The sequence below is a fragment of the Chanos chanos genome, chromosome 9, assembly GCF_902362185.1.
Source record: "Chanos chanos chromosome 9, fChaCha1.1, whole genome shotgun sequence".
In the NCBI taxonomy this organism is placed as follows: Eukaryota; Metazoa; Chordata; class Actinopteri; order Gonorynchiformes; family Chanidae; genus Chanos; species Chanos chanos.
This window is the reverse complement of record NC_044503.1, coordinates 26615121-26639867: the sequence shown is the minus strand read 5'-3', so window position 1 is coordinate 26639867 and position 24747 is coordinate 26615121. Positions and strand designations below refer to the sequence as shown.

Below are 24747 nucleotides of genomic sequence, written 5' to 3'. Positions count from 1 at the left end.
TATATACATAAGATATATATATATATATGTAGCTGTATAGCTGTGGTGATGTAGTCCACACACCATTAGTGTTTCTTAGCAACTGTAATGAATTAGAAATGTCAGCAGGGCACATTAGAGATGAGAGTCATTAACAAGGAATTTAAGTATTAAATTGGTATTCAATGGTAAACTTTTAGGGCAGAACGTTGTTTCGTCGAGAGTTGGCATTTAATGGGCTGTTTTCACAGCAATTTGCATTTTTATGTGCTGCATTTTGTCAAAGCATCAGCTTTTATCAGGGCACGACAGGTTGAAGGATATTACTGGAGGTTGCACTTTGTCATAACCCCTTTTTAGTGCTGCAAAACCAGGGACTGATAATGGAGATGGTATTCGGTTTTATATATGATAATTGTTTCGCGGAATTTTTTTTTTTTTACTTACTTACTTTTTTACTGGCAAGGATTCAGGTTTAAAACATGCCATTGTCGAATCCCTAGACAGCCCAGATTATTCTGAAATTCATTTTCGCGCACGGGGTATCCGTTATTTTAAATTCGTAAGTGCGACATCTGTTTACTCGCTAATGAACATGATTAACGTGGCAAGACATATGTAAATGTTACTTACACCTTGAAATGGCTGTTTACACTTGATTTGGTCGAATGCAGCTGTCATTTCTAATTGGCTCTTCCACGTAGGCTATTTTTTCAGGGTTTTTTTTTTTGGTAAATTGATTTATTTCTTTACTTTTTTTCCCCTTGTGAGATCGGTTTTCCCATGGACCAGACTGCAAGTTAAGTAAGAATGTCGGGGGTGTTTAAATAGAATGAAGCCATGTTATCACACCCCAGTGTGGGCTTTTCTTCAGCCCGTGCGAGAGCTCTTTCAGTTTATCTGAAACTGGCAGCTGTTTGTGGGTCACTCATTCCCTGACACTTAGCTCAAACTCATCTGGATTACGGCCCGACGCAAACAAAAAAAGGAGAAATAGTAGATTACTTGCGAGGCTTTTGTTTGTGTCCTAGAACGTCGTTTGTTCGCGTGTAAAAACTGTAATAAACTCTAAGATTGAGAAGCCCCCCCTCCACTTGTTATATATCTGTTCTAAGCAGGTTATAGAACAACATGTGCTCTATTAAAATAAATCCATTACCTCAGGGTGGAAATATTTTTTGGCCTGACCTTGAGTTGATTGGGATGAGATGATCTAAATAAGTAGATAGGAAAACGGGGCAGACTGTATCCACACGTTTCTGAGAAACTCTTTATACCCTGGGGGTTGGGGGTTGGGGTGGTGGTATAAAGGGATTGTGGGTAATATGTTATTGTTGAGTCATTTAGCCATGACAAGACTGGGCAGGAATGGATGAGAGCTGGAGAGGCATACACTGACATTTGTGTGAAGTGTTTTGTTTTTTTTTTTTGTACCGAGTCTCAAAAAGCTGAAGTTGAAAGATAAAGGCGAGTTATCCTGGTCTCCAAAGCTTCCGACCCCGGTGTCGAGGCTGACTGGAGCAGTCATTGATTATCTGTCCCCTGAGCTGTTCTCCGGCAGAATCTCTGCTCCACTATGATAGACCTAACTACAGATAATTGACCCTCGGATTGTTTAAAGCCATGGCATCTTGGCGTTTCACGCACACACGGACACACACACACGTACACGCAGACGCACTAATTCATGTGCATATGTACAAAACACTCTCACACACACAGACATACTTATTTACATGCAAACACATGTACACCTGTGCGTGCATGCACACACACAAATGCACTCTCACACATTTGCATCTGTGCATGCACACATGCTCACACATTTAGATTTGTGTATGCATGCATGCACACACAAATTTGCACACATGCATATGCACACTGCATTGTGCATGTCTCCTTGTGCGTGCAGATGCACGCACACACACACACACACACACACACACACACCAGTAGATGGTACAATATCTCCATGATTTAATATTTAACCATTTCTATCTCTTGCTGTGATATTTATGCTGGGCAGATTGCTTCTTATTCTTAACTTCCTGTTCTTTATTTTCTCAACTGAAAAAATTCAGCAGTCTTACCAAGCTGCTAATTTGCTTTCATAAAAAAAGAAAAAAAAAATCAACAACAATAATAACAACAACATCAAAAAATCAAGAGAATTTCTATGAGGTGAAAACCGAAACATTAGCTCACAGTGGAATACTGTGTGAATAGACGAATACTAACACCCCCACCCCTCCCCCAAAAAAGAATCGCTTTATTTTAGTCTCTTGCAACCATGGCCCATTTGCCAAAATGTTTCAGAAAGAGATTGAGAAGTTTCAATTCCCCTCCCTGCAGGGGAGGGATTTTGTATGGAGGGTTTTCACTTCAAACAGACAGGAAAAATACCAGGAGGAAAATGATCGAGTAGTTTGAGAGACACATGGCATGGGTTGTTGCTTTTACTCCTGCAGACTGAAACCTCTTTTTCTGTTTCAGTTGAACGTCTGAATTTGGTTCAAATCCAACCATGTGTCTAGTCTCGAATTCATTACGATTCAGATGATTTTCATTATTTGTCCCTTTCTTCCATCCATCCATCCATCCATCCATCCGTGCATTTTTTCCAATATCTCCAAATGTGGAATTAACCAAGGTCTCTGTTTTCCTTGGAGTTGACAGACGCCGTCGTCCATTTCCTATCTGTCAGCATCATGGCTGCATTACCACACAATCCACTTTCAAAGGCTGGTGTTTACTGAAGCAATTCAGGTTAAGTGCTTTTGTTCAAGGTCGCAGCTGCTATGCTCCCACCTGGAATGCCGATAATGTAATGATGAACTCTATTGCCAAGATATGTTTGTAGGGATTTGTCTAGTGATTGGAGTTACGGTCTGTCAGTAAACCTTTGCTTTGTTGAAATATTTGCTCTGATAGAAGTGACTTTGACAACATTTTTAGAGAGTTGTCTCAATGAACAAGGCCGTTAACAAAAAAGGAATCAAACTGACTGGCTAAATTCTTAAAAAAAAATAAATAAATAAAAACACTAAAAAGACACTTACAAAAAACATTAAAGATGTAAAACTCTTAATTTACAGGCATATGGAGTCTACTTAAGCCTTAAACTCCATTCTCTCCATTGAGTGTAATGATATATAATACAGAAGAAGTTTGTAAGACATACTTTCAATGTTTTAGTGTTGTCTGGAAAGTGAAATGGTACACATGAGGACACAGTTTGAAGTTTTCCCCCCAAATTTGAGGATACCGGCCTTTTATTTCCTCTTAAAAACTGGTGTCTCTAGAAACCATTTTGTATCCGAGCCGTCCTCCTGTACTGACAGTTTCCAGCTATGAAAAGGGCTCTCTCGAAATACCCTTTTATTACAGAACCGAGTGACAGGTAGGTCCTCCCGCCCACTGTGTTCCTATGGCGAATAACGGAGAGCAGAGATAATTAGATATTGATAGCAGAGCCTTGTTTAATGATGATGAGCCAAAAGGCAAAGCGACGTGTGCCGGCTTTCGTCCACATATGCCATAATTCTGCCAAAGGGGGTGGGGTGGGGGTGGGGGTGGGTTTTGATTACATGAAAAGCCATTTGTCAAGATCTACACCTGAATCGACAGTATCATTCGCTTCAGTTAAACATTGAATTGAATTGAACATTATGCATAGAGTTCGGTCAATATTTTTTTTTTTCTTTTTCTGAAATGCTGATAACCCAGAAAACCCCATGGGCTGACATAAAAAACTGTCAGTTATTGACTCAGCCAATCAATTTAGGCCCAGCTGTCATGTGATCAGACTGAACTATTGATGGAGAAAGTTGGATTTGACCCTGGACTACGTGTTCTTTTCTCATCTTAGTTATACAGAGTACCAGTACCGTTGATGCTATTTTTCTGTGTGTTACTCGGTTTGTGAAAATGGCACAGTTTTTGAACACTGCCTTATGGTTTGATATGCCCCATAAATATGTGAGTCATAGTATGACATAGTATGATATTATGGTAAATGGTGCATATGTCGGGAACACACCATGTTGTGATAATGGAAGTGTGAGTTATTGTGTGTGTGTGTGTGTGTGTGTGTGTGTGTGTGTGTGTGTGTGTGAGAGAGAGAAAGACTTTATAAGAGTTTGTGGTGAGCATGTGTCTATATATGTGTCTAAAGAGTTTTCTTAGAGTGATGGCCCATGATGTCTTTGTGTGTGTGTGTGTGTGTGTGAGAGAGAGAGAAAGACTCTATAAGAGTTTGTGGTGAGCATGTGTGTGTGTGCGCGTGTGTGTGCACATGCGTGTGCATGACTGTGTAGAGGACTTATGGTCCGTGGTGGGACAGCATATGTGTTTAAGTGTGCAGAAAGACCTTTTTCAGACTGATTGCCCATGTCTTCGGCCGGGACGGTGTGTGCGTGCGCGCGCGCGCGCGTGTGTGAGTGATGGCCCGTGTCTCTGGGCCCTCCGGGTGGGACAGCGCGCGCGTGACTGATGGCCGGTGTTCTGAGACAGGCCCCGCGTCAGAGGCAGCCGAGCGTGTAATGAACGGTGCCTCTCTCTCCTTCATTCTTCCTCCTTTTCTCCTTCCTTCTCCCGGGCCAGGTGCGGCGTGTGTGACTAAGAAAGCAGCACCCACTTAATCAGCTCCTCTTCTGACACAGGATCTCTCTTCACTTACCCAAACAGCACCGCTCCTCTCCACTTACCCAAACAGCACCGCTCCTCTTCACTCTCGTACATGACGTGTATTAGCTTTTCTAGCGTCGCGTAACAAATGCTACGCTTAGCTCTCAGCCGCTCACCTTTTCTTTTTCGTGTTATCGCACGGCCTAATGCGCGCAATTAGACCCCGAACGTGCGACAAAACACGGCCGTTTTAAAAAAAAAAAAAAAAACGAGCGTTCTCTCCACCCTCTCTCATCCGTAATTGTTTTCTTTTGTTTGTTTTATTTGGGTCATGTTTGATGATGAAAAGTGTAATGTTCTGCCTTGACTGGGACGCGTGAACTCTGGCTAGTGTCAGCGCAGGTGAGATCGAACTCTCAGCTGCAGCTGGTTCCCATATGGCCGTGACCACAGAGCTGCGTGATTGATGTCTTTACCGTGGCTTCTCTCTTTACCTCTGTGTACTCCAGCAGCGCGAAAGCACAGGCTAACATGTATGTAACGTATGCATACGCGCACACATGAACACACATATACGTTCACGTGTTTAGTGACATAGATGTACACGCAGAAATACCAGTTCATGTGATTTCCCAAGTCTCCCCATCACCCACCCATAGATACACTCTCTCAGTCACACACACACACACACACACACACACATACGTATGATATAGTGTATAGTGTATAGCGCTAGGCAGGACTTTCATACCAAGACCTGCTGTGTTGACATGTTTGCAGGATAAAATGTACCGGTGTGGCGACGGTGGTTTTCGGAGGGGTGGGGGGTGGGGGGGTCCAATGGCGTAAGTGCATCAAGGGCGGACAGGCTTTTGTCATTCCCCTTTTTGGCAGGTATTCAACTCCCTGAGTGAGCGTGTGTGTTTTACATACAGCCCTTGTCGGGCCAAAAGGTCCACCTATTCATCAGCAAACAGACACACACACACACACACACAGACACACACAGCCTAGCAAAGTGCTGCACGAAGAAGAAAATGTGCAAAGGGAGCAAATCCTGATAATTGAAAGAGATGAATCTGGTCCAGATATATGATAAACTGCACGATCGGAGACTCTTTAAAAAAAAAACTTAAGGACCCTTTATGAATTTTTTTTTTTGTGGCATCATAAAATCGTAGCCTGAATCCTAAATATATCCAAACACACTTAGATACCCGAAACGTAAAAGTGGAAAAAAAAAACCCCTACCCACCCCCCCCCCAAAAAAAACACATGATATATATCAGTAACTGAAAGCAGAATGAAAACCATCTGGATTGTAAGGGTTTCTTTTTTCCACAGTTTCTCCTCTTCAGCTCCCTCATATTGCTATTGATGTCAATTAGTTCAACATATGCCTCATGGAACATGACTAATGAGGCCAAGTTACGCAAGCACTCGAGAAATCTGAATTTTGTCAAACTCTCAATGTCGTTGGGCTGGTTGGAAGGACTGCATTCTTTTCTTCTTCTTCTTCTTCTTCTTCCTCTTCTTCTTCTTTTTATTTCTCTAGTCAAAACAGTATCATCCATGTATACCATCTTCATCTTTAAGAGGGTCATAATTGATACCAGTTGTATTGTTTTGAAGGGAAAATGTTCTGCTCTTCACTGGTATGGTCTTTGGGTCCCCCCTCCCCCTCCTTCCCTCTCTCCCTCCCTCTCCTTTGTATTGTGTAACTGCTGATGTCATGTTTTGAATGACATTTGCTCTTTTCTCGATGATTGATGTGCTGTATCACCTTTTTTTTTTCCCCTGCCCCTAACCGAAGTCATAGCTAGAGGTAGCATTCATATGCTAATTCGTTTTTTTTTGTTGTTTTTTTTTTTTCTTCATGGAGCTGTTGATGTTTGAAAAGGTTTCATGCATTAGTGTTGGTGTCTGTGTTGTTATGGTGTGTCCCATCTGATTTTTTTTCTCCATCTAATTAAGGTAACTGTCGGATGCATGAGTGTGTGTGTGTGTGTGTGTGTGTGTGTGTGTGTGTGTGTGTGTGTGTGTGGGTGGTCAGTTGGGCTGGTAAGTAGGTGCTAGGTTACAGGTTAGGAATGTTTTATTTGTATGAGTCAGAAGCTGTGTTCTCTTCTGACAGGATTCTTTACTCAAAAGGGCAATAGAGAAACATGTGCTCTCTTGTCTGTCATAGAGAAGAACAGCTTTTCTGTTTATTCATTAATGTATCCAAATATTTATGAATCATAGCTTTCCAGCAGGAAGAGATTCCTGCATTCATTGTGTCCTGAGTCACAAAATAAATAGGTTACAAATAAATAGGATTTTAACGTAATCGGCTCAGATAGGAGTTTATTAGAAATATAATTTTAAAATGCCATATGTTTGTCAGTACATAATGTAATGATAGAATGATAATGCAAGATTTTTGTTTAAACAACAACAACAACAACAACAATATGCCCTTTCCATATGACCAGAGCCTTCTGACCATTGTATCCTCTCATGTTGTGCTTAATGACCTAGATATGATTCCTTTCCAATCATATTGAGAGGACATGGAGCAAAAATGTTTACAGAAATCTACATTTGCTAAAAGATGTAAGTCATGTTAGTCAACAGTCGTTCGATTATTCAGGGCACTGCTTAACAACCGCAGAGGGTTTTTTTTTTTTAAGGCGTTCATTTAATTTTTATCGGTCGCTGAGGGACTGAGGAGCAATATCCAGAGAAGATATCAGTATCTCCGCAGCTGTGTACCTGGGAGAGCGACAGCTGGGGCAGCGGCGGCTTCAGGCCGAGTGTCCGTCATCGACGCGGAAGCTAGGAAACCTTCAAGCCGGGGCGGCTGTATTGTTGTGGGAAGGTCAGGGGCAGCGGAGTGGAGAGAGAGTGTAATGAGCTGACATCGCGGAGAGATAGCACATAATGCGAGAGAGACCGGTTCACCGCACTCATTTTTACGGCCTCCTTAACACTCGACAATAACTCTCCCAAGACACAACGGTTACAGCCTGGCAATACACTTTAAAAGCGCTCGCCTTAGGTATGAAATATAAATAACCGAATCTGTGTTAGATGAAACTTGTAAATGTTGCACGGGGAATGTTTCATCCAAGAAAAACCTGTGCTTGGGAGCAATACCATCGAATGAACTCCGTTTGACAAATCCACTGAATGTCGGTGAACTATTGTTAATAAGCCGAAATCTACTGAGTCTGAACACAATGTCTGGGCAATGAGGTAATTTCCACCGACTTCCATTTCTTGTGATTGCTTTGATCCGTAGTCATGGTAACTTCAGCCAATACATTCAATGCACATTACTTCATATATTGTGCCGCTGACCTGTGTATTGGAAAAGGTTTTTTTCCCCAGAAAAAGAAATCAAATGGTAAAACAACGTCAAATCAAATCAAATAGTTGAACGACGTCAAACAAACGTCAAATTGTTAAACAATGTTAAAATACAGAAACCTGTTAACACACCCTCTTACTCACCACTGTACTGTTGAGGTGTGTGACTTTGAGTTCAGCCAGGACATTTTAAAGGGGAAACTGAACGTCATCAACCAGTGGGCCCATTTTGACAATTGCCTCCTTGTAAATAAATACTCAAATAGATTTTTTTTTTTCGTGATACATCCCTGTATCTCTTTTTATCAATATTTACTGTTGTTTTCTGTTGTTTACACTTTGCAGCCTTAAATTTGCATCTTGTCTAGACCGGTATTGAAAGATGCTACTTTTTCCCCATTTCATGTGAAAACAAATCAGGGACAGTATCAATGCAATTACACATGACTTAGAATGCTCTCCACTAGCAGGTAATGGTCCTCGCTTTTTCTCAGTCCATTTGGTAGTTAATACAATAATTCATTTGTAAATTCATTGTACCCTTGTACACACGGCCATAAACTTTAATGACATGGTAAACCAGTGGAGATTACGCTGAGTTTTAGATCATTACAGAAAAATGAAGATGGAAACACATAAAAGCCCCAAATGCAAGCATTTCAATAAATAAATTAAAAAAAAAACATCTGTTGTCAACAAAAAATGCTGTAGTTAACTTCAAATGCACCCATATTTCAAAAGGGGTGAATTTCCCCTTTAAGAACAAGGAAGGGGTCATTTTAGGGTCAGGTTATTTTTTTATTTTACTAACATGAAGCCTGCAGTTGTTTTTTTGTTGTTGTTTTTTTTCTTCTCTTTGCTCTTGCTTTCTTCCATTGTGAAGTCTGCCCAACCCTGATTATTTTTGAACTTAGCGAGCGAAAGCGTAACGGAGAGCTCTTAAACAGGAAAACTCTCTGCGAAAGCTCGCTGCCCTAATAAGAACAGGATGACTGGAGTCGGGGCTTGAACAGCGGGGATCTGAGCCACGATCAAAGGAGAAAACGGGGGATGACAAATATTCGTTGGCCAACGTCCACTGGAATTTAGCCACAATACAGCTTAACCCCAGAGATGGGAGGAGTTGGTGGAATGGAGTGGGAGAACGGGGGGGGGGGGGGGGTATTATCTTACTATTTGTTATTATCTTTCTTTCTTTCTTTCTGCTGGTGATGTGGTGAAATTTTCACCCTGAAAAAAAAAAAGGAAGGCTGGCTTGCCAACTTGGTCCTTGAAGATAACCAGGGACACCATCGAATAGAAATACATTAATGCGTATGTAGTGTGCAATTATTACATGTCTGATGTACTCTGTGAGTTACTCACAAGTTCAAGGATTTCATCACTACACCATGTGGCAGAGGTAATGTCTTTCTTTTCTTTTTTTCCCCTCTGTTGTTCTGTTGTTCGAAGTCTTGCGAGTTAATTCAGTGTATGGCCGATGGTTACGGACAATAGAAAAGCCAGTCAGTGGGCTTTTCCTTATTCCAAAACATGATGCAACCCACCCTAGACTTCAGAGACAAATTCCCACCGCAGGAATCCAAACGAACATCATCTTCCAAAAGCTGATGCGGATTCGCAATGAGTTTGTTGTGCATTTTTCAGCTGCTTCGTGACAGAAAAGCCTAGACAGAGGTCCCGCAGGCTTTGCCAGTAACGTGATGGATGATGTAAATCCTTTTATTTTGATATCTGTTTATACACATAAATTACTTTTTGAGCAGGGTTTATAATATGGAATTTAATTTGAAGTTGCTTGTTTATTTCATTAAAGATGCTGTTTGTGATGTGGTTTCGTGTCATATAAATCGACTGATTTACAAAAGCTTAATTGTTTACTTTTGGAGTGCCCCTTCATTAAAATCACGAGCGCAGTACAAGCCAAACAGCTCCAAACCCCTCATAGTTTGTTCTTAGTCTTTAGACAAATTACTGTAGAAAGGTCAAGAGGGAATTAAACTTATATTATCTTTTCATTGTTTGATCAACTGCTATGTTCTTGAATTGAGTCTCATTACATATGCTGTCGGCCTGGAGACAGGCCTTATGTGTGTATATATATATATAGTATATACAGTATAAATGTAATGAAGGATAAAGCAGGAAAAGCTGAAAGCATTGGACTTCATTGTAAATCTCACATAAATCTTTATGAAAAAAGTAACATATTGTTCGAGAAAATGAACATGAAGCTGGATGGTGTTCCATAACTGTGTTCCATCCCACAAAACAATCATTTCTCAGAATTTACATTTCTCTCTGAGAGAGAGAGAGAGAGAGAGAGAGGGAGTGAATGTCACTAGCATATATGGTTCATAATGTGATGGATTTTTTTTTTTTTTTTAATGTAGCAACCTTGCGACTAATAAGAAATGTCTTGTTCCCAGGCCCAAGTCAAATACAAGTGTTTTATTTTATGAACCCTCTGTTCAACAGTGCATTTCAAAGCTTCATGCATGTGTTTAAACACACCCTTTCTGTCCTCAGACATCTCTTTGCTGTATTGGCTCACTGAGGGCTAAAAACGTAATACTTTTAAAGGCGTAATTGCTTCAGGGAACGAACAGTTAAGGGAAATTAGTGAATACCAGCCAAGCAGTGCCATTTAAGGCACAATGTGCACTGAATCTGTGACCTGCACTATATCTGAGAAGGAAATGTAATTTTAAAGTGTATGTAATGGATTGTGTTCTGTCTGGAATTGTATTGTGTGTGTGTGTGTGTGTGTTCTTTTTTTCTTTTTTTTTAATATCCGGCCTCTGTTGGCAGCAAGTTTTTTTTTTTATTCACTCTGTTCCAAAGTTTCAGCGATTGAGTAAAAGTACCCTCAGATTTCATTTAGCTGGTCTCCCTCTTTCCAAACTAGATGACAACCACACTTTCCCAGTTGCTTCAATAATGGTGACTGAACACAGCGAAATAAAATAATAAAACGCAAGATTACGGAATGTAAGTATTTTATTCCCAAAGCTGCCCTTTTCCCCTTGCAATGGTAACAAAACATTTTAAAAAAATATGAACTGACATCATTTCACTTCATTCTCTCACTGATGCTGGAAAAGGACAATTACGCGAGCTTGTAAGTCTCCCTTTACACCAACATCCTCCTAAGCGGTTATCCATACAGATGGATAACATTACTGTATTATAAACCAATGTGAAGAGCAAGTTACTAAATTCTGCCTTCAGGTTCTCAGCCGACAGTGTGTTACACAGTAACAAATGGTAGAAAGACCCTGTCATTTCAATCATTCGGGAGAAAACCTGGGATCTTCATTAAATGGGGTTCAGGTCAGAGTCAGGACTCCAATTCTGTATCCCAGATGGTACTGGGTGTAGTTACACTCTGAAGGAATGCCTTGACCAATTTCACTGCCCTGGGGCCAAAAAAATAAGGCATCACTGAACCGTCCACAATGTAAAATGTCCTCTGAATGTTATTTAAAAAAAACGTAATTACTATGAAACTAAACACTTTGAACACTTTCCATTCTACCTATCCTTTAGGAGGTATTATTACTTTTCAATTTAATCAGTGGCTGTGACTGTTGCACTGAATGGGAAACTTCCAATGCGCAGTGCTGTCCGACCTGGTTACTTTTTCAGAGAAGATAAACCATTGGGTTGTGCAGTAACACAGCACACATGCATCATAATAAAACATAACCATTCATGGAAAAGACACATTAAAAATACTGATTTACAGTTAAATCAAAGGATCAAAGCTCAACATGCTTCAAACGTATGTAGGGGATTATATTTGAAAATTGATTAGAATGTCTCCTCTGGTGAGTCATATTTCAGGTAAGGCATTTTGAACCTCCAAAACAAATGGCCAATAAATAAATAAATCAACACTTCCTCTCGGGAGAGAGACAAATCAGGTGTTCCTTTTGTCTCCTTTTACCTGGCCAAGATTCGCTCAGCTGATAATAAAACATTGACAGTGTGACCATGTCATTTTACAGTAATTTAGCACCAAAAAAAGGAGAAAAAGCTAACTCAAGGAACAGAAGTTTGAATTAAATCTCTTTTTCATGAGTCACCAAATGCTCTCTCTCTCTCTCTCTCTCGCTTGTGTTGATATGAAACAGGAGTGACGTCACAACCTGTTCAGACCTTCTTTTCCTCTCTGGTTGATGATGGCTCTCCTCTCTTGTCTCCATCAAAAAATGTTTCCGCTGAGCAGACACGTGACTGAGAACCCCGTCAAACGTTCGGTCTGTAGCTTTCTCCGATATGTCCGCATGTGTGCGTCACAGGCCTTTACGCACTTGTTTGTGTGTTCCAGGGAAGAGATGACCACGGTTAGCACCACATGACATGCAGCTTCCTACTGTACCAGAACCATGATTCTGCTGAAAACAGCAAGGTTATAATATCCCCCCCCCCCCCCCTCTGCCCCCCGCGATAATATTTCTCACATTAGTCCATGCTCTGCTGTCTGTATGATATCATTTCAAAGGTTAAGAGACTGTGAGTGCTGCTAAAGGTACTCTGGTTTGAATTAAAACCAGTCCTGGTTATTATATCTGGTACTGAATACCCCCAGAAATCTACATACTTTCTATGAGAAGATATATAATTTCCTAGGTTAATAAATACACTTCTTTTACTACTGAATTTCAAAACTTCCCATGTGATACTCTCTCTCTCTCTTCCTCTCTCTCTCTCTCTGTGTTTATGACTCTCTGGAGATGTTTGCAAGAAGTGTTGTAATTTTGAATAAACAAACACATCCTCTGGTTTCAGTTCATGGATCTCCCCTGCTGAGCTAAACAAGGCAAAAAAAAAAGCCGGCCAAACGTCATGCATTCTAATATGAATTGGGCATTTCGAAGTCTTAATACTACAATACCAAAAATGAGAGTTCAGCCTCGTGTCTTCACACGTTTTTGTAGCCGGCAACCCTCTACGCCCTCTTTTTTTCTTTTCAATATTCACTCTGACGCAGTATTCATTTGTCTGACTGCAGCTGACCACTTTAACCTCAAAGTCAAGGTGCGGGCTGTGTTTTCTGCGGCCGGGGCATTACTCAAATTGACTCGGCGTTGACGAGGTTCTCTCTCCTTCCCGGGACATCACTCAGGGCGTCCCATTCAGCGCGCTGACTGGTAATTACACCGGCTGATCAGTGTCTGCCTAACAAACAGCCGGCAGAAAATTCCTCAAGGACAGCTCACCCCCGGTCCACCCCACAACTGTCATTCAGTCCATGTCCTGTGCTCCCGTGACTCTCCTCCGCCCCCTTCGCTCCCTCACGACAGGCTGGTCGCCAAGGCTCTGCAGTTTTAAGCGTGGTGAAAAATAAAATCATATAAAAAAGTTTAATCTCTATGATACCCATCCGTCTCGCTAACCTTGACAGTAGCTGGGAGGATCGGACAATTCGTCTTCAGTTCAGAGCCATGCCGTTGATTTATCGGGTTTTACATGTCACAGCCTGTCAGAAGACGCATTCTTTCCAGAACGTGATGGGCTTCGCGATCGTTTTTAGAAAAACGGTAAATAACCCTGAAGTAGCACACTTTATCCAGTTGTATATTTCACAAAATTTATGGTTGCTACAGTTTCCCGTGAAAGATTAAGGATTCTGGAATTCTGTCAAGAGTTTTGAGGTCGCCAAGAAAATTCGGGTTTGTTTTGTGGCTACGTGGTTTTGGTCTCGCGACAAATAGCCTAATTATGGTCCAACATTATACACAGCTATACTCATAAAGTGATATTAAGCTTAAGTGAAATCCTGTTTTAATGAGAAAAATGGTCGATAGCACACAAAACATGCACATATACAGACTGACAGTGAAAAATGATGAAGGTGTAAGGCATTGAGACACAGATTGGTGTACGTGGACGTTGTTAATGAGCTCTCTTCTGGATGAATTTACCCTCTGTGAATATATGAATGTATTACCCCAGCAGCAAAAAAAAAAAGAAAAAAAAAAAAGAAAGAAAGAAAGAAAGAAAGAAAGAAAGAAAGAAAGAAAGAAAAGAAAAGAAAAAACCTCTCATTAGCCATACCTCTCAGTCTATCATAGTTAATATTAATATGATATAATTTTACGTGTAAGTCCTTGAAATAATGATTATCTCGTCATAGCCGGTTTCCTTTTTGACCTAGCCAACTGTGTTGTGAGCAGGTACTCCATTATAACTTGAGTGGGTTTAATATTATAAGAAATAGACTGAATATCCCTCTGTCACGCATAAACTGGACCGATGCCATCCAGAGACGCCAATGTTGCTAAGTCTCTACCTGCGTGTGGCCCGCGATGAAGCCCTGGTTCCATTTTACATGGTAACGTTTTCACTCTGAGGTTGTAGGTGAACCCCAGGCTGTGAATAGCCACAGGCTAGTATTATCATATGCTGGACATAGAAACTCGATTGCGAGTAACGTTTTAGTCGCTCTAGGATTCTCGGCAGGTCCTGTTATTCTTTACCCTGTAAAACTATTGCATAAGCGAAATAACCAAACACGGCGCGCGCATCAGTCAATACTCGCGTCAAAGCCACCTTTGTCATTTTAATTACCTCTCTGCTGACGCTGCAGCTCTCTCATCCATGGGACCATATCTGAATGTTTGCGGAGAGCCAGCTCATTTTTAAGTTGTGTAAATCAAATCCATATTGACCTGCTGTTCTGGAGGGCTTAAAGAGAGCCAGTGGAAATCGATATCCTCTACAACTAAGATCCGCTTCATCTGAACTCTTCTGTCTGTCACCAGGCCCGCTTCGCTGATTCATGTTTACAAAAAAAAAACCTCTCAGTTCATACAAGCCTCAATTAATGTCCAATTCTGTAAACAAGAAGGAAGAGAAGCTGCCAAAAAGGATATGCATCAACAGGCCTAATTGTTTGATCTGGTTTTTAGCTGGATAAAACCATTTGCACTTGTGACGTTAGTGTCTAATTAGTGTTAACAGTTCAGAATAACATAACCAGCCTACTGAAAATAACCTGAGGTGCTGGCTCGCATTTGTCATGCATTACACATATGCCAAAAACGAAATGGAGACCATCATGCGAAGACTAATATTCTAAGCCACAGCAAATTTTTTTCAGCGTCTGCTTTAGGGGTTGTGGCTTTTGGGGCTTTTTGTCAAATCCCAGCACTAACACGCCTAATTCCCCTTGTCAGTTAACCAATTATGAGTAGAATCAGATATAGGCTTACCTGTGCCCTAACACAACAACAACAACAACAACAGCAACAAAAAGAAAACGTCTTGCCGTAGTTCCTCGGGACATGGCAAACCCTTGGCGAAAGTCCTGTTCCAGGATTCTGTTTTTGTGCTTCAGATCTGCTTTAGCTCAGAAAAGAACATATACCGGGCAGTCTAGGGATGATGTCAAACCAACAGCAGTTTTTAATTAAGAGCCGTTAAGGCTGGGAGTTTGCTCTGTAGAATTTGGCCCGGGTTCTCTAACCCCCCCCCCTCAGATGTCAACTCAGAGAGAGAAGAACGTTCCTCGAGTCGTTTAAACGATGACAGAGTCGAATTAACGGGAAACGGTCCGTTTGAAAAATCCTCTTCTTAGAATTTAATCATTCTGAAATTACACTCGGGTGACTTTCATTTCTGTCCTACCCTATGCGAAAAAAACTGTATTCTCTTGCTGTCAAAGACCGTTATGTAAGTACGTTGCCTGTGGAGACCTAAGCTATCTGCTTCCTCAATGGGAAAGAGGTTCTTATGTTCGGCATATGTATGCTCTCCATATGCCTTTTGCTTGACCTCAGCTAATATCACCTGTAAGCAGTTTCGAGATGTGTCATGATAATTTCAACTTGTGTTAGGTTCAGCCGAAGACGTCGTGGTGGAATAGTCACGTTTACTCGTAGCCACTTTAGTTTGTCATTTTTTACAATGATACGGATAGCTGGCGCGTATTCTCGCTTCACTTTGGTATTTGATGCACGGCTGAAATCTTATCACCCAATTATGTTCAAAATGAAAGTCTTGTTCTCAGATCTTGTTGTTAGATGAATAGCTTTCATGGTTTCCTTCAATTGCTTCTCATTATATGCTGTAAAATTGGATAAAACTAGCTATTACGTGTGAGCGGATGAGTGGAAGACAGACAGACGGACAGACAGAGAGAAAGCACACTAAGTTGAGATCTGGAATCAGTTTGATTGCTTGAGCATGAGTGCCTCAGTAGGCCTAAAAGCAGATATCTGATAGGCTTAATAGGTTTAGATAAAGGGGGGGGGGGGGGGGGGGGGGGGGGGGGAGAGAGAGAGAGAGAGAGAGAGACTTGGCGATATTCTATGCAAACAGAAACTCGATCCATCACAGAAAGTGTAACGTCGGCGAAAATTGTGCTTTTCATGAAAACACTCAGTTGGGGGTTTCTCTGAGTGGTTGGAGGAATAACAACGTTACTTTGCTCTACATGGTGCATTTACTTGTATAAGATTACAGGCGTAAGATAACACATGAATGCAAATCAATAGCGATTTGATTACCAACGTACCCAACCCACAATAATCTGGTTGAATTTTATAATCGATTTCAATGTTTTAAACTAGTACCACACATAAAAACGTATTAAACCTGGTTTTGATAATACACATCAACAGATTTAACTGATTGTGAGAGATTTAAAATAATACTCTTTTAGCAAATACGTCAATAATGTTCATATCCGTGACGTCAAGCAATGCTCCTATTTGTGTCACTTGGTGCATCGTTGAATAATGTGTTTTAATCATTTATCTGTACAAAAAATACCAGACAGCTGCGTCCAATAAGTCTCAAAACCATCCGCACCCAAGACAGATCATATATTTATTAAGAGTCTAAATATGTATAACATAAATAACATATGTAAGTAATAAGTAATGTGTACTGTCCGTTCTTTATGAATCCACGCTCACTAGATTACGTCCAACACTTAGTTATTTTAAACTTCAAACAGCGCTCTGGGAATACCTGTGCAGGAGTAGACCTCGTATATTTAAAGCGAAGATTTGACACAGGTCAGGTATCGTAACCTTCTGTGGAGGTCTTGAGGTAATGATGTAAAACACATGTATGGAGAACTGTGGGAATCCAATCGCTGGTCCCAGAAGATTAGTGGGCGGGAGTCGAAGCCAAAGAGATACATTTAACGCGGCCTGCGTCCTTTTATCATTCGACTGTTAACGTTTTTCTTTTCACGTAACGCGTGTTTGTATCGTTGATTAAATAGTTTCTGGAACTGTCGAGTTTTGATTGTGCCGTGACATTTATTTCGCCACCCCTGCTTTAGTTTGATTTTTTTTTTCTAATGTGTACAGCATAAGCATCATTGAGTATTCAGGCAACCTTCGCTAGCACCCTGTTCACACATGCTTTCACACTGCATGTAGTGGCAGAATATAACTCTTATTTATATGCATATGCTTGTTTGCATTTACAGAGGAATATAGTGTTTGATAGGAGAATGTCTGGGTAGGAATAACAAAGAGGAATTTGTGTTGGAGCACAAAAATGATATTTTTGAAGGGTGTTTATACTGATCCAATGATTTGGAGAGGTGAAATTTGTTATGTGTACGTGGGCTATTCTTTGCATGTCCTTGAAAGACAGGATGGTTGAAGAAAGAAACAGACAGATGTGTGTGTGTGTGTGTGCTGTTCTCTCTGCCCGTTTTATTAAGGGGCACAGCATCAGTATTGAATGAGAAAGCTTCCTTTGTCAGCTTTCCCAGTTAACCCCCCCCCCCCTCCGTTCTCTCTATCTAGCCTTTTCTCTCTACTTCCTCTCCCTTTGCTCTTCTCAGTCCAACAGATAGTGTGTTTTTTTTTTAAAGCACACACACACACACACACACACACACACACACACAGACACATACACTAACACACACGGAGCCTGTTGATCAGATAGTGCCATAAGTAATGGAAAGCATCATTGAAGTGACAGCAAGATTAATGAAGTTTCCCAGACCGCACTTGCATGTGGTACGCAGCGGGTTCCTCTGCGTACAGCCACTGTTAAATGCTATTCATAGAGACAAATAATGCAGTATTCCACTGCTGACACCTACGAGTCAAGGTTAAAAAACACATTTGCCTGCCTTAGAGAGTGGAGGGAAGCCAGTTGTGAGAACTGGTGTTTTAGATATGGAATAAACTTATTTACTTGGAGTGGGCTCCGGGGATAAGGCAGGAAAGATGGGGGAATTCAGGATTAATTGAAAACATCTGTGCGCCGACTCATAGCTGCAGGCAAAAAAAAAAAAAAAAAAGAGAGAGCGAGAGAGAGAGAGAACGATCGCAAATTTGGAGACAATGAGGATTTTCTCTCCTTTTTTCATACCTTTAAATAGAGGACAATATTATGATCCAAGCGGATTGTGTTGCCATCTCGCGGACCACGTGCGCGTCTGTCGCCGACCTGAGAAATGCACTTTTTATATCTAAGCCGCTCATTTGTAGTCAATAGGTACGGTATGGCTTTGTATCGGTCAATTCTTCCTGACCTTCACAAGCGTTGCAGTGAACCAATCAAAGTAGATTTGAAAAAAAAAAAAACGAAAAGCAGAGAGAAGTAGAGGTCAAGGGTTTGTGTAGATACATATACACATACACACATACACACACACACACACACACACACACACACACACGCACACACAAACACGCAGGCTGGAGTCTGCCACGGAGCATTGGAAGAGTGTACATGCTTACTATTATTTCTGGCTAACGATGAGCTTACACTTGAAGGCAACGTGTGCCAGTGGAGCAAGAAGAAGAAGAGGAGAGAGAGAGCGAGAGAGAGAGAGAGAGAGAGAGAGAGAGCGAGAGCGAGAGAGAGAGAGAGAGACGCTGTGCCGTGCCTCAGGACCACTCAGACTGAACAAATGAGCAGACACACAGCTTAGCTCTGCTCTCACTGAAGGCACTGATATCGCCACGGCGACGAGAGCCAATTCAATGAAGAGTCATATTACAGCCAGGGAGAAATCACCTCTTGGAGCCAGAGCAGGAAAAGCAGGAGAGGAGGAGGAGGAAGAGAGGAGAAAGGGAGATAGTGAGCCAGAGTGCAAGAGACTAAGGAGTTGTGTGGAGAGACAGCGCACAGAAAGAGAAAGGGAGAGAGAGAGAGAGAGAAAGTGGGGGAGAGAAAGAGAGCGAGCGAGTCATGTAACACAGTTAACATGATATACATGAGCTTCTGATTTGGAGGGGCCAACTGTCAGAGATTGCACAGACAGTGAAAGACAAGACAGTGAGGGAACGGAGAAAGAGAGAGTGAGTGAGAGAGAAAGAAAGGGAGAGGGAGAGGGAGAGGGAGAGGGAGTGAGAGGATAGACCACGGTGTTGTGGCAGCCCGCGTGCTAACAGAACTACACACACACACACACACACACACACACACACACCACACATACTCACAGACACATCGAGATCATGGACATAGTGACTGTGGCAGTGAACAGAAGAGCGAGGGAACTGGACGTGTAATGAGCCATGGAGAACAGCGTGTATCTGGGTGAGTATGTGTCTCACTCTCTTTCTCTCTCTCTCTCTCTCTCTCTCTTTTCTTTTCTTTTTTTACCCTATCTGTCCGTTTCTGCCTTGTAACTTACCCCTGCTGTAGGGCAGATATACACTGCACCGTGGTTTGGGGCTGTTCTCTAAACCTGTCATTCATCACTCCAGAACACATCCATGTGTATTGCCAGAGACAGAGAGAGAGAGAGAGAGAGAGAGAGAGAGAGTGTAAGGTTTGGATTTCATCCTTCTTGTTTTATGGACTCACCCGTGGTGTGTTTATGGTGAGGGCACTCAAAAAGGGACAACATGAGAGCTTGGACCGATGTCTGAAAGACACTTGATTTGTTACAGAGTATGTAAGCAGACGAAGTATGTTCGTCAGCCTGCAAGGATACGATGAAATCGTAGAGTACCCATGGGAACGAGAATCGTTCTCTTTTTGAGGATATTTCGTATCTCTCTGCTCTTCGCGTACGGATTCCTTCACTTTTTTGTATGAGGGACGTCATCGCTGAAGGAAGGATGTGTGTTTGGGGGGGAAGGTAAAAGAATTTTAAATACCTTGGAAAGGATTCGTTTTTTTTTTTTTTTTTTTTCTAAAGGATATTTTGTCTGACTCAGGCAAGTTATGTTGTCTAAAAGAGATTTCTGGAGTTATTGCTGGCTGTGATTATGTGGTACCTCTCACATTCCTCTGCGGTCCAACGTTGACAGATTGAGATGTAAGAATTTACCTAACTCATTTGTCTTCTCTGATAAAACACTGTTGTTCCCTTGTTGTTCCCAAGTGTCTGAATTCTTTATCTGAGTTTAGAGATGCTTTCTAAATATGATTAGACATGTTAATGAACAACAACAACAAAAAGTTTACACAACGTCAGACTTTGCAAACAAAAATCCCTGCATGATGGGGGTGTGTTTTGGGGGGTGGGGGTGTTAAACAGTTACACAACTGGGTGATTCTGAGCCCTGCAAATTCGTCAAGTCTACATTGATCCAAAGGTCTAAGAAGAGCACTCTTAGCCAAAAAGAGCCCGGTTCCTCACGACTGTGTTCTCAGTAGCCCAGAATGGAGACTATGTTGTGTTTCTGGACAGTAAGGAAACATGTATCTCATCATTAGGAGAATACCAACAGTTCATAAATGATTCGGTGGTTAACCTCAGACAAACAGAACTCAGTGGAAGCAATTGTGAAACAGCTGTGCGTTTTAAACACTGAATCACCAAAGTCATGTGACTGATTCGGTCTTGAGCAGAAAAGAAAGTACACCTAATATAAATGTAGATCCCACAAAAATACACAAGTAGTTCAGATTAAAAAAAAAAAAAAAAAAGAATTTGATAAAATGCGTGGAGTTTAATACATTAAGTTCTTTTCCTTTTCCTGTAGTGTGAGCACCTCAGAAAAGCCACACGCATTCACACAGACTGGAGATGACGACTCTCTCAGACCAGATATTGTTTAAGATTTCGCAAATAAAAAACACGACACCCCTGTGACCACACGATACTGAACTCTCTAAGCAAACCACGGGTCTGATTAACATAATGCTATAATAAAAGCCCAATAATGCGATTTTTTGGATGGGGGTTTGCTTTGTCCCTGCCTATGATTATAAATGAGGATATGCAGGGTGGTGGAGTATAGTGTGGTGGTTTCACTGTGGGACAGATTTCATAAGTGGGATGGAGAAGGACGTAGACAGAGACAGCAGAGGTGGAGGAATAGAGCACACGTCTATTAATAATTACCATGGCAGCTTTATGTCTTCTAGACATCATTTTTAGTTTTACTCAACACGCGGGCACAGGAACTTAAGCTCTTTGGAAGAACTGACACGTGAACTTAGAAATGGAGACTGAGCCATAGGCTACAGACAAATCGCTCTCTCACTCTCTCTCTCTTTTTTTCTGTCTTCGCTCTCTGTCTCTCCCTCTGTCTCTTTCTCTCACTCACACACACACACACGCACACCTACATACACATGCATGCATGCACAAACTGGTTCACACTGGGAGTGAGCAGAGAGCAGTTAGAGAAATGTACGGAGGACACCCACCCTGGTGCTTTTTTGGTTGTAGTTTGGATGGGGTAATGCTTGGCCTCAGTTCCCTCTACTGCAAGCCAGCTCTCCCTGCCCAGCACAGAACAGCTGGACACACAAAGGGTTTCAGTGCTACTCTGAGCCTCAGCAATCAACACTGCTGCCTGCACTTACAGAGTATACGCCCAATTACACATCAGTAAAAAAAAATACTTTCACACACACACACACACATGCACAGTCACACATACACCCACTCATGCACGCACGCACGCGCGCACACACACACACACACACAGACGCACGCGCGCGCACACACACACACACACACAGACGCGCGCGCGCACGGTTTAACAGGCTTAGCTTAGCTGTTGAAACACACTAATATATCTAGAGAGAGGAAATTTTGCAGAGAGAGCGTTGACAGATATTCGCTCAGAAAAGTTCCTCATCACTACATTACTAAAATGCTCTGAGTGTTTGTTTTAGCCCTCAGGGAACTCACTGGTATTTGTGGAGGTCAAAATAAGGGGGCAGAAATAGGATGGAGGTTAGAGGTATCGTTGGCCTTCAGGTTAGCTCCTCGGCAACTCATTGAGAGTTTGACACTACAGGTGACAGAAGAGAACACGTTTAGCGCTGTTTACCCCAGAGCGTGCCATCAGCGTCTAGATTTACGGCGCGATGTGAGAGTGTCGACTAGCTAGTATACGATGTTTCCACTGTAGTATTTACTGGAAAAACAGAACTGGGAAAGAACGTTTCAAAACTGCTCTACCACTGATATGGTGTCCAAATCTTTTTCTTATTTATTAGTTTATTTTTTAGTAGCCTATACTTTAAATTCTCGAAACAGCTGAATGTTTTCATCAAGTTAATGGGCTGCCCCGTAACCAAATGACGCAGATCCAACATCCACGTAAAAGTTTACAGGGCTATGTTAAAATACAAGGTTCTCTTCCAAGAAGAGGTTATATTCTTTGTTTTGGTATTACATTGAGCACTAACGCTTGAAGTGTGCAAAGCTGAATTAGTCGTAAATGTAAAAGCACTTTTAGAAGCCCAATGCATAGAGTTGAAAAGAGGACAATAAGAGAAGACTATGAAGTTGTTCGAACTGTCATTTACTATTGCCGCTCCGCCGGCATCTTTAATTCTGTTTGCCTGACAACCCTTCATTCAGTTGATGCGTGTGTTTTCAACGATGCGTCATGCTACATGTCAAACTCATAGAGTTGGGAGGAGGGCGGAAGAGGGTGCGACTTGTTGTTTAAAGCAAAGCGAAACGTGTTTCTACTTGAAAGCAGCCGTGCGCCGTTCCAGCAAAATTTTGTGAAACAGGGCAGAAGTCCTTTTTTCTCCTTTTACGACCCTTTCTGTTTTATTTAACCGCTAATAGCGTATGGACCGAGGGCTCTCAAAAGCGTTTTTTTTTAATTTGTCTTAGGCTAGTGTTTTCATACGTGATCTGGTGCTTTTACTCTCACGCGGCTTGTTTTTCCTTCAGCCTTCACACGCTTACGCGCACAGTTTATCCTATGGTATTAATTAAAGGTTCGTATAATCTCCAGCGTTTAGGCGTATGGTGCTATTTCTTCCAGTCGCTGGCTCTGATGTTGTAATGTTCTTAGCTGTTTCTAATTCAAGCCCCATATCCCCCTACCCCGACGTCTCTTACTCATATGATAATAAAACCAAGTATTTACTTTTGTTTCTCCCAGCGGTTTTATGCCTCTGAGGCCTGTTTATCCTTACGGGCTTAATGTATTATGTATTTACCCGCTATCTAGTGCGCTCGGCATGCGTCCGTAACTGAGAGGTCATTTTCCGACTCTGACAGTAAATACATCGCATTAGAGGTCCTATCACAAGTCGAGTGAATTAGAGTTGACTTGACTTGGCATGTTGGTATAGAAAACATGAAATTAGAATTTCACGTGCCGTCTCAAAGTTTGTTTTCGTGCCCTTTTTTTGGTGGGGGGGTAACAGAGCTCTAGCTAGGAGATACGCCCATTAGCATGGCATCAGTATTCAGTCACAGCGTGAAGTCTAACAAATGGGTGATACACTTTAAAAAAAAAATTGCTGAGGATGTTCCTTTGACATGAAATCATTCGCATTCTGCACTGGGATTTTGGCAGGCGGAGTGACACAGACTGGTACAGACTGGCCCAGCCTACCTCTAGTCAGTATTCAGAACGTTTGTTGGACAGAGCAAATTCATGGATACTGTATGTATGTGATTAAATCACTCAGTGTTAGGGAAAAAAACCCCAGACCTCTAAATTGTCTTGTTTTATTAGACAATGTATGTTCCTGGTTTAGTGTTGCCTCATTCCTGCAACACATGCTGTGTGGCAAGACATTCTGGCTAAACTGGGAATGGCAAACCACAAACACAACACCGTTTAGAATTCTCATTCTCTCTCTCTCTCTCTCCCCCCCCCCCCCTCCCCACCCCCCCTCCCTCTCGCTCTCTCTCTCCCCCCGTCTCTGGTTTCTCTTTCCCAGGTAACGCATGCCATAGCGGCCTCTTGTCAGCTCTGGTGCGTCCCACTCTTCCCGCAGTCCAACCCTCTATGGCCATGAAGCAGTTCCTGCCGTTCCACCCCCTGGACGGGGGCTCCGCGGTCAGCCTCTTCCCCGCCTTCAGCTCGGTGAGTCACAGTCGGAGACAAAGCATTTCTCACAGGTGTGACCACGTAGACATGACAGAAGATTCACTAGGGTTGAGATGTTATGTCTGTGGCACCTTTGTGGTATAATGGATTAGATTTGTGTGTGTGTGTGTGTGTTTGTGTGTTACACAATTGGCATCTGGGAATTTTTCTTGCACTTTGTTGCATTAGATCCAAGATCTGGGGAGATGTGAATGTGTGCTACACCTCATGTTTGGCTCAGACAAAAACCGCCAGATGATGTAGGCCCAAGCTGTTTATTTTGTGCGACTACAGCGGTTAAATGTTAACTTGTTAATTTTGTGGTATTAAAAGATCATTTGTTATGGTATGGTGGAATGCATTTTGTAGTATCTTGTTAGCATACTTGTTCACTGATGAAAAAAAAATCAAACTTTTCCAAAAACTGAGCAGTCTCAAAGGTTACCGCGTGGACTTGGCTTTTGTCAGAATGCAATAGCAGTTTACGGTCCTTGTAAAGATTTAAAACAAAGCAGGAGGGTTGACTTGGGTTAAAAGGTGAAACTGAGTT

The 24747-nt window shown here is 41.9% G+C and overlaps 1 protein-coding gene across 1 annotated transcript in view; it reads left to right on the top strand.

The window, feature by feature from the left end:
* Positions 1 to 19463: 19463 nt before the first annotated feature.
* znf385d (zinc finger protein 385D) overlaps positions 19464 to 24747 on the top strand; it is a 29178-nt gene continuing 23894 nt past the window's right edge. Inside the window, exons 1-2 of the mRNA XM_030784829.1 lie at positions 19464 to 19485; positions 24049 to 24194. Of these exons, the coding sequence (XP_030640689.1) occupies positions 19464 to 19485; positions 24049 to 24194 (168 nt within the window). The remainder of the gene's footprint in view (positions 19486 to 24048; positions 24195 to 24747) is intronic.